This window comes from Eretmochelys imbricata, chromosome 7, assembly GCF_965152235.1.
Source record: "Eretmochelys imbricata isolate rEreImb1 chromosome 7, rEreImb1.hap1, whole genome shotgun sequence".
Taxonomy (NCBI): Eukaryota; Metazoa; Chordata; order Testudines; family Cheloniidae; genus Eretmochelys; species Eretmochelys imbricata.
In genome coordinates, this window is record NC_135578.1 from 15,686,143 (window position 1) to 15,698,394 (window position 12,252).

The window sequence follows — 12,252 nt, forward strand, 5'->3', positions numbered from 1 at the left end:
ATAGCTTTTTCTGAGAGGCATTTCTGTTATGCAACTATACTAAAAATTAGCATTGACAGCACAAGGTGTAAACTTAAATCCAATGAATCTAGTAAAATATTACACTCTAAAGTTTTTTATATGTTGTTGTTTTTCTTCTTTGACACTTAACTACAGAACTTCCTACGCTGTCAAAACAACAAAACTAACTATAACTTGGTGTGTGAGACACTGCAGTTTCTGGACTGTATCTGTGGAAGCACGACTGGAGGACTTGGGCTTCTTGGTCTGTATATAAATGAGAAAAACGTAGCACTGATTAACCAGACACTGGAAAGTTTGACCGAGTACTGTCAGGGACCATGCCATGAAAACCAGGTAATGTGGCCACAGCCACAGAAAGAATGACCCATCCTCCACATGCATGTGATGTTTGTGCTGCAGCACTTGTGCCCCCCGAATCCATTACATGGGCTATACATTCCATTGTGATGCCGTCCATATTGCTCACCTGACCATGGTGATATTTAATTATGACCTTATCAAGATTTATTTCTCTATGTACAGGGCTCACTGTCTTCTCCTCCTCCTCCCTACAAATAAAATAAAAATAAAACTCAGTTAGCATCCTTATAGTAGATTAGGATTTGTGTTGCCTTATATAGGATATTCAGGCAAACTGGGCAACCTGAATCCTTCTTCTAGCCAAGCTGTTGGTGTAACAAACATCTATCACAGATTGTGGGGAAAGAAAGCAGGCGCCCTCCCGCACAAGTTGGGGAGAGGCTTGTGCTTTGGTGCTGAAAGTCCCGGGTTTATCCCCACTGATGAGCAGTAGATTTGTTGTGGAAATAGTAATCATGTGAGGATTTGAACTCCTGTGGATTTCAGAAGTTTTCTGTGACAGGAGATTTGTGTGACAAGCTGCGTAAGTGTGCTATGTCCCCCTCTATTGGCTGAAGATAAGTGCTTGCTACTATTGCTGCTGTCTAATGGGTTATATGTGTCCTAGGTTCTGCCTCACTGACACATGGGCTCGTTATAGTCACATTACATATACACAGGTAATAGATGAGGTAAAGTTCTAGACAAGCATCTGGTAGGGTGATAAGTGGAGCCCTCTCTAAACTCTGTGAAACTGTGCTGAAAGAATGTTTAAACATGGTACTGACTAATAACCAGTATCCTATGGAAAGGGAACAACTGTTAATCGGGAATATGTGATAATTGTGGTATGGTGTAGAGGTTTTAAATGGTCTCGTATATGAGTGCTGAAGCCATAAGTGAGTTATTTCAGTCATTCTATCGCAGTAAAGTGTGTGTGTGTGTGTTCATTCATGACCCAGGACAAAACCTTGCTTGTCTGATGCCTCTGAGTTAAGATAATTTTGGGTGGAGGAGGAGGAAAGATTTCTCTGTTAGCTTGATTTTGTTTGGTTAAATTGCAGGTGTTTGAAGCTATTCAGGGATAGAGATAATAAAATGTGTTCCAGGGGCACACATTAGTGGGCAGAGGGTAGGTGATGTAGACAAAAGTGAATGATAAATATATCTCCTAGCTCTGCTGCGCCAGTTCACCACCTGGATATCCATCTCCTTATATATGGCACAACTATTTATTAAAACCAAGCTACAGAGCAGCCCCATCCCTCACCCTGATCTAAACATGGTTCTTGTGAACAGTTTCAGTGAACAGGATCAGGGGTAAAAGTCTGGGTTTATCCATGCTAAATGGATAGCTGCTGTAGGTGGATGCTGACTGAGTTAGCCAGGGAAGGCAAAATATTTCAAACCCCTCCAGCTCTGTGTTATGCACTAACAAATAGTGCTTTTAAATACACGTTACCAACAAAACGTATGTTGCTGGGTGTCATATTATACCAGACCAGTTGTCCAGCTGTGGATTCAACTGGCTTAGAAAACAAGATCTTTATATACAAATGTGGATGTCTGCTTCCTTTTCCAACTTAAATCTTATTGAAGCCTCTTGTATGCACACTGCAGAATGATCCATCAGGATGTATATGCCATCTCAAATTGTATAGGAAAGAAATATGGCCTTTTAAATACTCCTCTTTAAGGGTGCACTGTATGCTATTAAAATAATACACCATATGATGACGGATAATTGCAGCTATGCTGAGAGCGTAGCAGGGGGTAGTTTAATGTAGATGCTTTTGTTCAGTACAACCGGATACTTCTTATTCTCTTTTCATGAACATATGTAAAAGGCCATTAAAAATAGAAGCTGAATTGACCATGATTAAGTGGAAGGCTGTCACTTTAATAATATACTATATCATTTTTTGCACTTAAATCAAATTCACAGTAAAGCTAAACAAAACATACTGAGGGATAATTCAACAATAAAACAAAATCTCAGCTATGGGAAAGCATTCATGGAGCTATAGATGTAAGTTAATCATAATAGGAAACTATGTCTCTGCAGAACAGACTGCATATCAGTGGAATAATTATCTTTGTACATCTTTGCAACTGGAAATAGACACCAAAACAGATTAAAAATTGTGGATCCAGCAAGCAGGTTGCCAAGTTTAAAAATCTATATGAGTAAGACGCACAAAATTTCAAGAGCAAGCCTGGAAATTATGGAAACATGTATTAGCTGTTTGAAAAGAACTTGGAATATAGGGGTTTTAAAAACCACAAACCCTCCCATATCTTTATTAAAACAGTGTATTCTCCCTTAGCAGTAAGCTCTGCGTTCATGCCAAAGTGTGCTTGCTGGCTGTTAGCTCCTCAGGCGTTTTACTGTGGGGCTTTTTCTTTTTCAGCCCAGTCATTTTTGGTAGGTCATCACACAGATGTTTGTAGGCACATTTGAAGCCAGATATTTTTAGTCTTTTATATTGAATCGAAAAATTCCATTCAGCCATCTGACCTGTCTGAGGGGAGATGAGAAAAAGGTGACTCTCTTTTCTCTTTGGTTAGGGATAGATGGGTAAACTGTGTTTAAAATGGTTGTTTAGGTAGCTTACTTTTCACTGTGGTTTACCATGAGGATTTTCTCTGCACAGAACTGCATTGCTACTCATGAATCCAACGGTATTGATATCATCACAGCATTAATTCTCAATGACATCAACCCTCTGGGGAAAAAGAGGATGGACCTTGTATTAGAACTAAAGGCAAGTGGATATTCTCCAGTGAGCTGTATGTTGCTAATGAGATGAAGCAAGAGCCTATAGCTGAAGCCAGATGGGTTTTTTTTAATATCTCACTGTGGTCATAACTGTTACAAAATTGAGTTGTGGGATTCTGCCTGACAACTGAACGGAAAAAATAAAGAAGATGAGTTTTAAGAGACAGGTGTTTGTTTAACCCTTTCAGTAATACCAGTGCAATGTCCAGTATAAACCCCCTAAATCTGCAAAATGTTTTCCTAGTCGAGACAGCTTAAGTTAATTCCCATATTAGAAATACGATACTGTTGATAAATACCATACTAACTTTCTGTCAGATTGCCACAGGTATAATGAAAATGCCAGCCCCCTGCTACATGTTTAGGTTCTGAATGCTTTGTTCCTATTGATACAAGTTATATTGGTGCTTAGTCTGAATCATTCTTGATCATGAATGTCATTCATAGGCAGTTCAGACTTAATGCTGAAATAATTAACCACTCATTGGATCAAAGTGTGCTGTGAAGTTTACCTTAAAGCTGCTATAGATACACAGTAGCTCTACATCAACACATTTCTGCAATATTTCCTGTTTTACTTGTGGCCCCTCTTTTATAATACTAGTTCTAGTTCTTTTCTTTGTGGACTCATGGCATTATTATGGGTACCATGGGTTTTTTTCTTCTTCTAAATAAAAAAGACTTGAAATTTAGAATCAATTTTACATTATTCTTTAAAATTAAATACCTTTATTGCAATGTTGTTTTTTAATCTCAACTGTGATGGATTTTAGTCTTAATTGTTCATATTCAAGTAGTCTGATGCCTTGTGGTATTTTCTTATTTCCTCCCTGTATCACTTGGCATGACCAGGTTTCAAAATGATATTCAGTTAAAAAGCAGTAATGTAGATCTAATCTTCAATCTGGTTGTCTTTTGTCTTAACCTACAGCATCCTGCCTAAATGTGAGCCCAGTGCTCATGAGTAGTACAATCTACTAATGCTACAGTCACTTTAAAAGAAAACAACTCTGCAGTTCTAAAAATGTTAGGAAACTCAAGCCAAAAGCTTTACTGAGTTCCTTTGACTTCTCTTCACAGCGAGTACTGTAAATATTCTGTGTTGGGCAGGGTTTTAACTGTATTGGTGCTATTCACCTTACTGGTCTCAAAGGACTCTATTTTAGAGTTCAGATGGCATTTGCTGAGTTTTTGTCACCAGACAGTGACTGGCGTTTTTCTTCTTTCCTTCCACCAGAACAATGCATCCAAATTACTGTTGGCAATCATGGAGAGCAGGCATGACAGCGAGAACGCGGAGAGAATACTTTACAATATGAGACCAAAAGAACTGGTAAGTTCCTTATGCCACTCCTAAGCATCAGATGTCCATAAACTAGTTTGGAAGCATAGCAGGAACCCATTGTAGTGCCAGGTTGTTGATTAAGATTACAGGACAAACTTTAGAACTTGTACTGTAGGTCAGTAACAAGTGGTCTGTGCCATAGGCCGCTAACAATTTGGAAGAGCTTTCCAGGATTTGATGGAAAGGATAGCTATTGGTTCACAGGCCCATTTAGTTTGCCAGTAGCAGAAGTGGTTAAGGAGGCCACACTGACTACTGCAGAGAGAGCAATAACTTCATCAGTGTAAAATGAAAGGGAAGGACCATATGAATCTTTTATTCCAGGAAATTTACTGCTGTAAACCATCTGACTAAGAGAATGTCAAAGAATTAGAATTTTATGATGGTATAAAAGCTGCTCAGTAAACTCTAGCAATCTCCCAGGGCTGTTTATATATTAACAGACAAAAACAAGCCAGGAAATTCAAAGTACAGCTGAAACTGTTAACTCACCCCGTTTTGCATAGTTAATAGCAGGAGCCAGAGATCAGAGCATGACACAACATAGTGCGATCGCTGTATTACCCAGGAACAATGGGGTGAGTTGAGGATAAAGTTTCAGTCTTTACTTTGGTTTTCCTTCCACTGAGTCAAATGGATCTGATGTAGGCAAAAACTGACAGCAGATGTCAGCTGTAAAAATCTTGTATCGCTTGTACCAACCAGAATATATTACATGCAAATGGGAGGAGATCTAAAATTCCTTTAAAGCAGTTAATTTACCCTTCAGAGATTGAGAGGGTCTAAGAATACGAAGAAGAGTTCATCAGTCTCCTGCTTTGAGTCTTGGCTTCCTGCTTTATGCTTGATGGCCAGACCCTGAGCTCTTGAATGTGTATTTGAAGTGTCCATTGACTTCAGTGGGAGTTCTGAATGCAGAGCTATTGGCAGAATTTAACCTGAAAATCGGAGTTATTATTAAATCTCAGAGACATGTGTCTTTCTCACTTTTTCTTCCTAGGTGGAAGTAATAAAGAAGGCATATATGCAAGGTGAGGTAGAGTTTGAGGATGGAGAGAACGGTGAAGATCTTGCAGCATCTCCTAGGAACGTGGGGCACAACATTTACATACTAGCTCATCAGGTATAACTGCATTTATAGCTATGGCAGTGTCTAATGAGTACAAGAGTGAAGATTAGTAGGTAATCTAGTTTTTTATCAAGATTTGCTTTAATTGCCCAACTGATGCCTTTGTAGTTAGGAGAGAATTCTTCTTCAAGAGGTGCATGGTGGAACTCAACACAGTATCCTTATCTCTTCTTTCTATATCCCCATAATTCCCAATGGGAGTCAAACCTAATCTTTACCCTAACACATTCAAAAATGGAAATTCTGCACATGTATAACAATGAGAGGAGGACCTAAGGACTTTGTTCTTTTATAATGGGGAATTGCCAGCTTCTTTGTCCTTACTGATGACATTTCCAATAGCACATGTTTCAAGATCTTGAAGGCACTGGGATAATACGTCTTGCTTATTTATCATTTACATCCAGTGCTTCAGTTTTATGTCCCATATGAAATTCTTGTCACTGATACAGTATTTAAATTAGGCAACGGAATTCCATCCCTGCTTCTAATGTCCACAGCCACTGCTATCTGAACTGTTGGCGCAATTGAGCCACTTCCTTGAATTTGTGTTATTGTCTTTAAAAATATTACACAGGCTAGTCTCTGCCGTGGTACCATCCAGTACTGCTCTGTCCCCATCCACTCTACTGGAGCCTGGTCCAAACATATTTGTTAATCCTGTTGTACTTTCCAAACATCAATACAAGACCATGGAAGGAGTAAGCAAGAGCTCGTAGTATATTGGATATGTCCAGTAGGAATTCCTTGTTGGTGTTGCCCATGAGTAGATCAAACCACCATTCTGCCACTTCTAAAATGGTCGGAGTTTAAAGCTTTGTAGTACCATCTCGCTATTATTGCCACTACTATTAGTAGAAGCAAAATCTTCCACCATCCTTCCTTTAGGTACTTGAATTATTAGAGTCCTACCTAAGAGCTGTACACAACTTGAGAGCTGACGTGTGTGGAAGGGTGGATTGTACCAGAATCCACAGAGAACCTTTCTCAAGTCAGACAGGATAGTGGAGAACTTGCGAAGGGAGGAATACAGCATGGATATCAAACAAAAAAGCCAACTCCTCTGGTCACATTCTCTCTCCCAAAATAGATCTAAATGGTGCCTGGTTGAAATATAACCAACCTTCTGCCAACTTCTGTGCACTGTTCCTTTTTTTCTATCAAAAATTAGAAATTAATGTTAAAGAGAGACATCTTGTGTCTTCCACTCCCTTTGTCGTGCTTTATTTTAGTTGGCTCGTCATAACAAAGAGCTGCAGAATATGCTGAAGCCTGGAGGTCAGATAGAAGGAGATGAAGCTCTGGAGTTCTATGCCAAGCACACAGCACAGATTGAGGTAAAGAAGGAAATAGTGAATGCCAGTTCATGCTGGATTGGGTGTCCCTAAGGATGCAAAAAATCACTTTCCTGGGAGGAAGACTCCCGTTAAAAACAGTTTCTCTGTTAAGTGCATTTTGATTCTGGTGCTTGTCTTAAAGTAGCTACCTAGATGTGGATTATTCTGTCTTCCATGTGAGTGTATGGCTTTTTTCCTGGAGGAACTATTTTTGAACTGTCTGAGTGGATACCCTGACTCTGGCTCAGTTTTATAGGCAGAACTACAGAGAAGCCTACTTGCAAATTGAAGTGCGACTTGAATCAAGAGAATATGGTTTGGCCAATACGATCACTGAATCCATAGGGCAAGTTAGAGCATATTTATAACACTTTTTTCCTACTAAATGAGATTTGACCAGACATTAAGCCAAATTAGAGTGTTTTTGAAAACTCAACTGGATGTCATGGGGTGATTTTTAGAAGCTTGTGTAACATGTAAGATAACAGCAATCATAAGTAGCTCCTATATATAAAACAGTTGTTGATTTTGCTTGTACACTGTGAGTGTGTTGGTATTTTCTATGGTGACTAAGTTAGACCCCAAATTCCATTGAAATTCAAAAGAGTTGAGAATTAGCTCCTTTAGATCTTCTAAAAATCCTAGTTTAGAAGAGTAATGCCATGTTAAGAGTATAAAAGATATTGTAATGCAAGGTCAATGTAAAGTAAGTAGTAAATTGCTGTCATAATGTTCTATTACTGATCCAATGGTTTTGAGATTTAAATTGTAGAATTTCAGTACATTTAAAAAGTATCTGACATTACCACATTCCCGTTATTTTGAAACAACGCACAAAAAACAACCCTGCCAGCTCAAAAATCTGTATTGTCTAGATTGTTAGATTGGACCGTACGATGGAGCAAATAGTCTTCCCTGTGCCAAGTATATGTGAATTCCTCACCAAGGAATCTAAACTACGGATATACTACACCACAGAAAGAGATGAACAAGGCAGTAAGATCAATGATTTCTTCTTGAGATCAGAAGACCTCTTCAATGAAATGAACTGGCAAAAGAAATTGAGAGGTAGGTTGGAAATACTACTGTCTCAGGCTGAAGAAAAGTTGTGTTTTATAATAAAAGGTCTTCAGAATACTAAACCTTGATTTCATAGCGAATCTTTTCCCAGTGTGGTAGTGACACCGAATTGTATTTGACAACCCAGCTCATCTGCACTGTAACATTATGTTGCGACTCAATAATGTTTAAAAATATTAAAAAGCAAGTATTCTCAAGTAGAGATATTTCACAGTTGCACTGAGGTGAGTTTTACTCTGTGATTTTCCTACAAGACTAGAACATAATCTGTGTTTTCTGCCTCGATATTTTAAAATTCTAAACTAATATTTCTATTTGGATTATCTAAAACAAACCTGCATTTCTGTCTGAGGCTCTTGTACAGTTGTCACCATTAAAAAGTCAGCATTTGCCAACAATGACACTTTGTCAGTGTCAGAGAATGCGGTTATTTCCTATCTATGTGCTGGGAATAACTGTTGTATCTGTTGGCAAATGTTGCCCTCCTGGACTCTAGTTATTAATGCACTTGCTTAGAATGCCCCAGAGTGCCCCTCTAAGTGAAATACGAAACAATTCCACTGCCTATGCAATTCTACATTTCCTATAGTAAGCATAGACAGTGAAATTGTTTGTAGTATAAGTTGTACAACTCCAGAGAGACCCAAGCCAGTTAAACTAATGTGACAACAATTGCTTTGCAAGACTTTCTCTTGACATTAACAGCCAGAATTTGCCTTCAGACTTATGTGCAGAGCTCCCAATGGAGTCAAGGGAAGTTGAGCATCTTAAGCCCTAAAGGACTAATGAAAACTGAATATATGGCTCCAGCTGCTGGGATAAACTTAGAAAAGTGATTTTTCTAATAGATAAAAATAAACTATAATCCTATTACTTTAAAGCAGGAAAGTTATGTGTGGATCAAATACAATCTAAAACTTATGCAACTCCCCTGAAGTATATTTGACCTGTCTGGTGACTACTAAATGGAGTGGCTAGCTATTTCAACATTAACAATAGCATTATATTTTTGATAGAATCAGAATCTTGTGTAATAATATAGTTAGCAATGCATGGTATGAAACACTTTGGGAAAGTGGTCAACTATATTTATTGACATAATCATTCAAATAAAGTTGGTTGTGTTTTGTTTCTTGTCTGGTTGAAACTTAACTCTAGGTTTCCAACTAAAGAGTTTCATTAAAATTGTAATTCCAGGCTTCTGAGGCCTTGTCTACACTACTGGGGTAAGTGGACCTAAGTTACACTCCTCCAGCTATGTGAATAATGTAGCTTAGGTCAACTTACTGCAGTATCTACACCGTGCTGCGTCGATGGGAGATGCTCTCCCATCATCTTACCTTACTCCTCTCGTTCTGGTGGAGTACTGGAGTCGACCAGAGAGCACTGTGTGGTCAATTTTCAACCCCCACTACACTGATCACAGCAGCGTCGATCCCAGTAAGTGTAGACATGGCCTGAGAGACTTAGATCTGCCTTCTGATCTTTTAGAATTGCATATACACCTTAGTTGTAGGTATGCTGGTGTGGTCCAAAGAAGGTAGGCACTGCTCAGTGTTCTACTCTTTCTGGAATAGTAAGATGTGTCCCAATATGAGCTGGTACTACAGGACATTAGCTTGTAGTACATTCAGTTTTGCAATAGATTTCAAAATCATTGATGGCAAAGCATCTATTTTCTCCCTATGGTCAGGTAGCAAGTTACTAGCATATTTTGCAAGTCTCCCATGCTAGATTCAGTAAACACTCAGGCAAGCCTACCGAAACCAGGGTGAGATTCTCCACAGGGCAGAGAGCCTGTGCCACATTCTGAATGCAGGTGCAAGGTAGTGTTTGTGGCTCTGTGTGGACCCTCTGTACTGAATTTAATTCCGCACAAACAGGTTTCCAGCTGGTCACAAATGCCTTCAGTTTCAAGCCATATTAAAAACAAAAAAGAATATGGAGAACAATGCATCATATGCCCAAAGCATTGATGCATATAATTTCAGTGAGGTCTTGCATGTGTCTAGGTTTAGATGCAATGAAGTTTGGTATTTTTATGATGACTGCATACCTTAGTATTTGCCATTCCTTAGCATTTGGCTCATCAACACGTTTGCCTTTTATATGCATTTCAGTTCAATGTATAATGAGGCATTATATAATTTTTTTACTCATATTTAGCCTCTTAATAACGTTGAGAATACCTGTTAAGAAGGAGAATGATTTGTTAGGGCTCAGGGAGAGAGAGATGTTGTGAGACTCTGGGGCTTTGCATTCATTAATTTATCCTCATATGTAACTCATGAGTTATGCTTTTTTAAAGTCTCTTCCCTCAACTTTGCTGTGAGTTCCTTTCCTTTCACTGCACCATGACATCTCTATGTATGTACTTTTCCTTTTTGGCAGGAGGATGCTTGATATGCTTCCCTTTAATGAGAGTATCTTTCTTAGATTGCAAGAACTACCGACTTCTGCAGAGCACCCACCATCATGCAGTATGCCTGCAGTAGTTAAATTCCAGGGGATTTTAATTTGATGCAGATGGTTTTACTCAGTGATGAGCTGCCAAAATCTTAACAACTGGTTCCCTCCTCACCCCACGAGGGGGTCGTTGCCCACCCCCGGCCCCTGGGACTCTTGCCCCATCCAACCCCCCCCGTGTTCCTTGATGCCCCGCCCCAGGACCCCTGCCGCATCCATCCCTGTCTCCTGACTGCCCCCAGAACCGGGCAGGAGGGTCTCGTGGGCCACCGTGAGTGCCCACCCCACCCCTAAGAGCCAGAGGGACCTGCCGGGCGGCGAGGTGGGGAGTCCCAGAGGTGCATACCTGGAGCAGCTCCCAGGAAGCATCCAGCAGGTCCCTCTGGCTCCTTGGGGCGGGAGAGTGTAGCTGGGGAGAGCAGCCGCTTCCCCCACTGATCACATCAAAAGTGGTGCCTTAGACGCCGACTTCGTGGGTGCTCCAGGGGAAAATTTGGTGGGTGCAGAGTGCCCACTGGCTGCTCTCCTCCCCTCCACATCCGCCCCTGAACGCACCGCTCCACCCTACCTTCTCCGCCTCCCCCACCGGCTTCCCGTGAATCAGCTGTTCAGCGGGAAGCCTGGGAGGGCTGTGAAGCAGGCAGCGGCCTCACACTCAGGCCGAGTGTGGCGGAGGTGCGCTGGGGCGAGGAGCGGTTCCCCTGTGCGCCCCCCCTCGGGTTACCTGCTGCGGCGTGGGCGGCCCTCCTTGCACCCCCCCACCCCAGCTCACCTCTGCCTCCCAGGGCCTGAGCGGGAAGCTGCGGCCTGCTTCTCAGCCTGCCCCGGCTTCCCGCGCGAACAGCTGATTCGCAGGAAGCCGGGGGACGCGGGGGCGGAGGCGAAGAAGCAGGGCGGGGCGGTGCATTCAGCGGAGGAGGCAAAGCGGAGGTGAGCTGAAGCCGGGGCGGGCGGGGCGGGGAGCTGCCGGTGGGTGCTCCACATTTTCCCCTTGGGTACTCCAGCCCTGGAGCATCTTTGGAGTCGGCGCCCAAGGCGCCACTTTTGGCCAGTTAAATTTAGAAGCCCTTTTAGAACTGGTTGTCCCTCGCGGAACCACCGGTTCTAAAAGAGCTTGTAAATTTAACAACCGGTGGGAACTGGCTCCAGCTCACCACTGGGTTTACTGTAAGATAGCTTCTCGGAGTGCTCTCCTTTTCATCTTAACTGGTCCATGACCATTTCAGAAAATGAATACTTTAGCTCTGATCTGTACTTCTTAATTCTGGCTGTAGAGATTATTATAATTAGGATTGAGGTTGTTGGGGGTTTGGTTTTTTTTGGGGGGGGGGAGTTGTTTTTAGTGTTTTGTACACATTCTTAAATAAGAGTTTTAAAAGGTGCAGCTGTTGAGTTACCAGCATTGTACTATGTAGCTACATTTCTGGGAGAAAGCGTTTGCATCCTTGGCTTACAGTAGTGTACTAAATTAGAAGCCCAATTGGCTGCTGTCTCATGTTTATGGGGTACCATGGTGTTATTACTGGCATACTATGAAGCTGTTCTAAGTATTTAACATCTTGGCTAAATTTTTTGTCTTACTGTGGACATCCTATATTTTGCACATTAATTCAGAGCTAGATTACACAGTGACTAAAACGCCAACAGCCAGTCTATACAGGCAATCCTACAGTTGCTACCCAACTTGCTGCAATAGAGGGGAATATTTAAGAATGGTAGAAAGTCTAGTGTAGACAAGCCTGTCAATGATAGC

The 12,252-nt window shown here is 41.2% G+C and overlaps 1 protein-coding gene across 1 annotated transcript in view; it reads left to right on the forward strand.

The window, feature by feature from the left end:
- ITPR1 (inositol 1,4,5-trisphosphate receptor type 1) overlaps positions 1 to 12,252 on the forward strand; it is a 233,385-nt gene that overhangs the window by 179,130 nt on the left and 42,003 nt on the right. The window contains exons 42-47 of the mRNA XM_077821751.1: positions 157 to 357; positions 3,018 to 3,128; positions 4,380 to 4,475; positions 5,488 to 5,610; positions 6,849 to 6,953; positions 7,829 to 8,021. Of these exons, the coding sequence (XP_077677877.1) occupies positions 157 to 357; positions 3,018 to 3,128; positions 4,380 to 4,475; positions 5,488 to 5,610; positions 6,849 to 6,953; positions 7,829 to 8,021 (829 nt within the window). The remainder of the gene's footprint in view (positions 1 to 156; positions 358 to 3,017; positions 3,129 to 4,379; positions 4,476 to 5,487; positions 5,611 to 6,848; positions 6,954 to 7,828; positions 8,022 to 12,252) is intronic.